Source organism: Acanthisitta chloris, unplaced genomic scaffold (assembly GCF_000695815.1).
Source record: "Acanthisitta chloris isolate BGI_N310 unplaced genomic scaffold, ASM69581v1 scaffold34037, whole genome shotgun sequence".
NCBI lineage: Eukaryota > Metazoa > Chordata > Aves > Passeriformes > Acanthisittidae > Acanthisitta > Acanthisitta chloris.
Genome location: NW_008684821.1, coordinates 1866 through 9016, shown reverse-complemented (window position 1 = coordinate 9016; position 7151 = coordinate 1866). Strand labels below are relative to the sequence as shown.

At 36.9% G+C, this 7151-nt stretch overlaps 1 protein-coding gene across 1 annotated transcript in view; it reads right to left on the bottom strand.

The window, feature by feature from the left end:
* The window catches only part of LOC103806765 (protocadherin-17-like), a gene marked incomplete at both ends in the record, with an annotated part of 26507 nt that overhangs the window by 17498 nt on the left and 1858 nt on the right, over positions 1-7151 (bottom strand). The window contains 1 exon segment of the mRNA XM_009079472.1: positions 6608-7151. This exon segment is cut by the window's right edge and continues 10 nt beyond it. Coding sequence (XP_009077720.1) covers positions 6608-7151 — 544 coding nt within the window.

Here is a 7151-nt window from a genome sequence, read left to right as displayed (position 1 = left end):
GGAAACCTAAAACGGATTTGACTAGACATTTTTAACTTTTGTAGAAACAATGAAAGAAACTCCTTCCTACGGAGGAAGGTAGTGAAGAGGAAAATAAATGCTGGGGGAAAAAAAGGACTACAAATTTGGGGTGTTAATTTGAAAACAAAATCCCAATTTGTTTACAACAATATGTTGTAAATTGTGACTTGGGAAGAATTTATTCTTTTAATGACATTTTTGTCTCATCAGAGAAGACAGTTCTATCTATGCTTTCTTAATACCAAGTGATATTAATGAATACTTCACACATATAATAATTTTCCATGTAACAATATTTGCTGAATTTTAACAATAATGCTCTATTATGCACACTTCCAAAAATATATGAAAATGTGAAAACATATGTTCACCAATATGTTCAATGGAGTTTTTGGTTTCTTCTTTCAGCTGCACACATGATTATACTGGGTTAAGCATTGGACTTGATCATCTTAAAGGTCTTTTCCAACCTAGACAACTCTATGCTTCTGTGTTACAGTTCACATTATAGTTACAAAAACACCTAATTCCAGTCTCCTTAACTGTTTGTAAAGAGGCTGTTAAGAAAACATCACAAAAAGCTCAAATCTAAAAATAAAGGGCCCAATCATACTCTTCTTAGCTGCAGTCCTTAGAATTCTTAGTCACAATTCACTCTTGAACCACTGAAATAATTTATGAAGTCAAAATTATGCTATTGACTGAAATATCAGTAAGAACAGGCCTTTTAATCAATGTGGGCAAGTATAACAGAAACTTGACAAAATTTGTTGTTAAAAGACACCTCTTCAAAGGATCAATCAGTCATCAAAATTGCACTGGTAATCACAAATTTGTATGGATCTTCCTATTTAAGTTTAGGTAGTGACATTGAGCTCCAAGATGTGAAAAGTTCAGACAACTTTAAGAGCATTTGAGAGCTCTGATACAGTAAATCTTGCATAACTTGCTTCATGTTCCACAAAGATATTGTAATTCTCCATTGATGGGTTAACAAGAATTTATGTTCTGGGAGTATCATTTTTCATAGTATCTATATTCAACTTCAGACTCAAATTGTTTTATTTTCTATTATTTTTATTGTTCTATATTACACCATTTCATCTTGGAAAATTCTTTAGATTTTATATGGACCTATATATCAAGAATGATCCTTTTGAAATAATAGTGCTATAAGTAATACCAGCAAGGATCTCAAGATCAAGACCAGATCTAACACAAAACAAGAGCTCAATTCTGCTTCCTCTGCCTATTTCAGTTGCCAGGGCATATGCCACAGTGAGCAGTGTGTTGCCAGATCTGGCCCTAAAATATATATGCTTTGTGTCACTACACTATGCAGTGCATCTTGCAAAAAAATTAAATAATGCTTAATGGAAATATAGAAAAATCCTGTCCTGAAATTCTTACATAGTCAAAACTCTGGAATTGACTTATACAATGCAAACATTCAAAGGAGTTATTTTGCAAGACATATAGCCTTGTAAAACACTCTAAAAACTACCATAATGCATCTTAGTCAGGTAGTTCTAAAGTTATATCTGATGACAATTCAGTGTCCTTAGTTACAGCCCTAGAATACGCAGCTGTGAAACTTTGGGATATATAGAGTACAAACCTGTACACTTGCAAATGTTTAGAACTGCCTGAGTATCCTCTTGATGTAAAATGTTACCTTGCACTAGTTCTTGTGAAAGAAAATAATATTCCTCATTTTCAGCAGAAGATATAAAAATAAATTAATACCTCTGTTTTCAGCTAGGAATTTAAATCACTGAGAATGAATGCAACTTCTGTGAGGAAAGCTGTTTCTCCACATATGCAGCAGCTGCAGACTTCTTTTTACAGTCTTGAAATTTCTGAGCAGAAGTTTCCCAAAGTAAAGCATGGAATAGTGTATCTAAAGACAGAGCAGCACTAATAGGGCTCAGTTTTCTCTTTCCCCTGAAGACTCCATCTTCTTAGGTACTACTAGACACCTGGAAATGAAGCTGCACTGGGACTTGACATTAATCTGTTGACACATCACAAACATCAGCTGCCTGAAGTATTAAGAATGATCTGTACTTTATCTTAAAATGCTACAGGATTGATACTACAGCAGCTACAGCGATTCCCAGCTTGAGAGCTTCTTGCAGCACAGTCATTCATTTCTAGCTCTTTAGCAAAAGCTGTGACCACTGTTTTCTTTATTTACACTCATCTCATTCCTGATATATCTACAAACCACTCCAAGTTGCACCACAAAGTATAGCAATAAATAATCTCTAGGATGATCAGCACTACTTGCATATGTAGATAGTTTTCTACAATACTATTATGACACTTTGAGGAACCTGTTTCCAGAACCTACTTGTGTAAAGAAATTATTTTTTCCCTTCATCCATCCACTCTCTTACCTATTGGAAAGCTGCAAGAAGAAATTGTGACTTGTTCACACAGGGAAAAACAAACTAACTCAGAACTTTTTGGTGGGAAAGATATAGACATATACATGTATGTTCATACATGGTGTTTCTTTTTCTAATGTCTGCTCTTCAAAATAAAGCAAAATGCTGTTTCTGTTAGTCAGGTGAGTAGGACACCAACATGAGATAAACAGAAGTTGCCCAGTAGTCTTTAAGGTTTAGAGTGAACAGAAATCTTCTTTCAGTCATGTAGAGTTTCCATTTTCTCTTGCTTTCCTCCTCCCCAGTAAAAAATAATGGTTTGGCCCTTAAGTGATTCAAAAGTCACATGGAATTTTGAATCTGGCAATGAGAATTGTATAGCACTGCCCTTTATTTAAATATTTTTAACAGATTTTTGTTTGAAAGTCTTGTTTCTAAAGTATGTTTAGAAAATGATTGCTGAAGTTAAAAGCAATGAAACATGCTAAATTATAGATGTGTAACTTCCCAGTATGTTACTAAACACTGTTCTTCATACACATCAACCTCACGTGCACATCAAATCACAAATGGCGAATTTTCAGAGGCCCTAAGCACTCGCAAGTCCCTTGCGCCAATAAAAGCTGAAGGTATGTAGCATTCTTGTCTGTCCATCCAAAATTTTATACATGTATGTATGTATGCATGTTTAAATTATCTATTTTTTATGGTACTGAAGAAGCTCATTGATTCATATTTAAGTACCACATGCAACCATGACACAGGTGGAAGCTACAAAGTAGTGAGCAAATGAAGTTAAACTGTGTGACTCAAGTATAACAGAAGTCACTTAAACAGAGGCAAGACTACACCACTCTTACCCATATCAAGAAGTACTTTATTCAAATGCTGGTCATTTTGGGTCAGTCTGAAACTCGTAGTCACTAAGTGACACTTTACTCCACTGGTATTTGTTAATATAAATTGGGCTATCTGTAGAGTAAAACACTATTAATGAGAAATAAGGGAACCATAAAGCCCAGTGACTTTACTAGGTCTTACTATTAAGCAAAGCAAAAAAAAGAAAATTATTATGCACCCCTAGTAAGACTGAGAAAATTTGGATCTTACTGAGAAAGAATTTTTTATTTGCTTTTAAATATTTATAAAATCATCTCTATGTACTCAGTAATAATATATTTAGCATGTATAGATATATCCATACATATATAAGTATGTACATATAAAGTTTTAATGACAGATTCCTGTTAAGAGAATTCTGCCATTAAACAATTGCTGAGAAAATGAGAGTGAAGAAAAGTAGTTGCATTGTATGAATTACATAGTGCGATAATATTGTGGTTCAGTAACTTATCTGAAAAAACTAAACGGAGTATGTTAGAGAATCCTCACACAATTGTTTGCCTTTCCCTTACTGAGGTAATGAAGAAAACTGCTTATCTGGATTGACTAATGAAAGGAGATGACAAAGCAGCTGTTTGGATTCCGTTTCTTTTTGTTCCACTGGCTATACCTTTGATTGCTAACTGTGCAATTTACATATCCAGACACAGGTTTCCTGGAATGATTAAAGATACAGTAGATCCAGAGAGAGAGAGCAGATCCTTTACTATTTCTCCTTAACTCTGCGGTTTAAATTTTACATGAGGCAGAAGTACAGGACCAGACACAAACTAGTGTCTACATTCTAAATGCAAATTTTGTATAAAATTTACTCCAGGGATGTGGAGATGGGGCATACAAAATGTATTTTAGTAATGCAAAATTATAGTGAAGACGATCAGATTTTCCCATCTAGCTACTTTAAATATTTAGTAAATAGAAACCAACTACACTGCTTCACACTGTGTATTTGTTTTGCCAACACAACTACAAAATATAGTATCAATAAGTATGTTTGAACAGGTTGTTCACTAGGGAAAACTGAATGTTTCCTGTTCTACTGGCTGGACCACCTAAACATCTGAAACACTCTGTGTAGATATTGAGGGAAAGCAAAACCAATATTAGGTATACCAGTATGTGCTATCAGAAGTTACAGTTAACATTTCCCACAGTTGTCATAATGGAAACTCTTATAGAAACCACAACACACTTTTGTAAGGGAGGAAATTCCTCTTTTAGCTTTATATAGATCTCAGGGAAAAAAAAATCATGACTGATATTATACAGTGAACACTGTAAAATAAAAAAAAGGAATCATATTTTCCATAGGGATTTTACACTACAATTGAAACTTTACTATTCAGTAGCATCAATACATTAATTAATTGCTTTATATAGACATTACATGGTTGTAGGAAAGTATAATTTTCTGTCTTTTAGTAACTATTACACTTGTCAGTAAGAAAAAATGTGGCGTCTTTTTTAGCATTCTGACAACTCCATTTTACAGTAAAAAAAGTTGACATTACTTAAGCAAGTGTCATTGAAAGTTATTTGTTTTTTAAGGCATGAATTATAAATCAAATTATCTCTGGTTGTGCCCTAACTTAAACTCTTTCCTGAAGTGTCACTTTTTGTTAAAATCAATTTCAGATTTTAAGTATTGCTCCACTCACCTAATTGATAGCAACACAAATTCATGATAGGCATAAAATGAAATTGTTTCTGTGACACAACTCAATAGTGGGTTGAGGATTAGTTCACAGTAACCTTGTAAAGGCAGCTTTTATTTTTTTTTGCCTTTTTTTTTCCCAGTTATAAACATTCAATTTACAGGCCATCAGTTACTGGATTTTGTTTTTTTAACCTGCCAATTGCCGATGGCCATTTCTATTCAGTTAAAAACACTGGCTGTAGCTGGCAACTAGAACATTCGGTGTTCACAGACCACTGGGTATGGTTAACTCCAAGGTATTATGAATCTTCTTTAGGTACATCAAGTGTCTACAGTGCAATTTCTTTCCCACCAGCTGCATACACAAAATGAGTCTGTGTCACTTCTGATACACTCAGCTTACACTCAGCTCATTCCCCTATGACTCAGAACAGCATATTAGGAGAACCACAGGATAAAACAGATATGACATTTCAAATATATTTTATAGTCATTATCCAGAGCCTGCTTTCAATCCAAACGTTAAAAATCACTTTGGAACATACCTGTAGTGTTTGAACATTAAGCTGCATTAATCATGAAGTAATACTTTAAATTAAATCAACTGGAGCCAAATTCTTCCCTCACCTTCACTCTGCAAGTTCACTGCTCTGAAATAAATCTTCTGAGTTTGGACTTTAAAGTACCTGCTAAAAATTAAGTCATTCTTTGATTAGCATGCTATATCCAATGGTCCAAATTCTGCTTTTCTCACATTCACAGAAGTCAGTAGAGGACAGTGTGGATATAACTGGCAGCAGAATGCAGCTCAGCTATAATTTCTAAAAGAGATTCGGTAGAAGACAGAGCATGTAAGTCTTTTGTTATAAAGCAATCATCAATATTGACTCAGGCTACTGGAAATCTGACTAGTTGTTTTGCTGGTTTATGACAAGATGTGAGTTTTGTTAACATTTGGGGGTAGAAGGGAACCACGACATACACTTTCTTTCTGTTTGACTAAGCAGAATTTTCAGCTCTGAAAGTATGGTTGTTTATGGGGAGAGGAGGAGGCAATGGGGCCCCAATGACTCTACCAAAAAATAAACATATGGATATATATTCTAAAGAAGGAAACTTAAAAAAATGTAAAACATATATCTTGGAAAGATAGCTCATATTTGTATACAAGATTGGAGGGCTATAATATACTGTTGCAACTGATGTCCTCAGTGTGTAGAGTTTCTCCGCTGTCCTGTTAGTTACTGCAGATGATATGACTGCTTCAGAAATGCCCTCCCTCTTCCCCACCCCAAACCAAAGAGAAGTGAAACCTGTGGAAGTGCCCACCTTTGTCTGACAATCTTCTGGAAAAATACCCCAGTGTGCCCACACTCTCACATGCACCTCTTTGGCACTGATGTAACTCTGTGTGTTTGAGTAGGCATTTTCTTTAGAATCACACAGGAAACATCAGTGCGACTGCAGAACCAGACCCACCAGGTGTGGTCTGGGTCCATTTGCATTGAGTCCACCTCTCTTTAGTGACTTGTGTTGCTCCCTTCAGTGGTGCCTTGCAGCAGATTTCACTGCAGACAAAAGGGAAAGATAAACCAGTGTCTAAAGTGAGGTCTAGGGTATTCTAAAAGTCTCCTACCTGAATTATGGACATCCGGCTCGGGGGAGCCTCGCTGGCGTTAGTCCCTTGCCCTGTGAAGCTGGTGTGGCAGCCCACATGTCCCTGGGGTACAGTCAGGTTGTTGGTGGCGGGCTTCAGGTACATCACCTCGGACCTGGGAGAGCTGAGGGGCAGGCGGGTCTGGTAGTCAAAGTACATGGGTGAGGTGGCCAGGGATGGGCTGCTCACCACGTTCATGACATTGAGGGGACCCCGGCTGTCCTCGCCCTCACTGGGCACCAGCATAATGTCATTCTTGCTGATCTTCTTCTTCTTGCCCTTGCCCCCTCCACTGCCACTGCCTCCTCCTCCCCCGCCACTGCCTCCCCCTCCTCCCAGCTGAGGGTGGCTATACTCAGCAATGCGACAATTATAGGTGCGGATCTCCTTGTTCTCTCGCTTGCACTTCACGGCAATAGTGATCATGGCAGCCAGCAAAATGATGGAGACAGTGCTCAGCGTCACAATCAGCGGCAGCGACAAGTCCCAGTGTGGTCGCCGATGCTGCTCACCCTTCACCTGG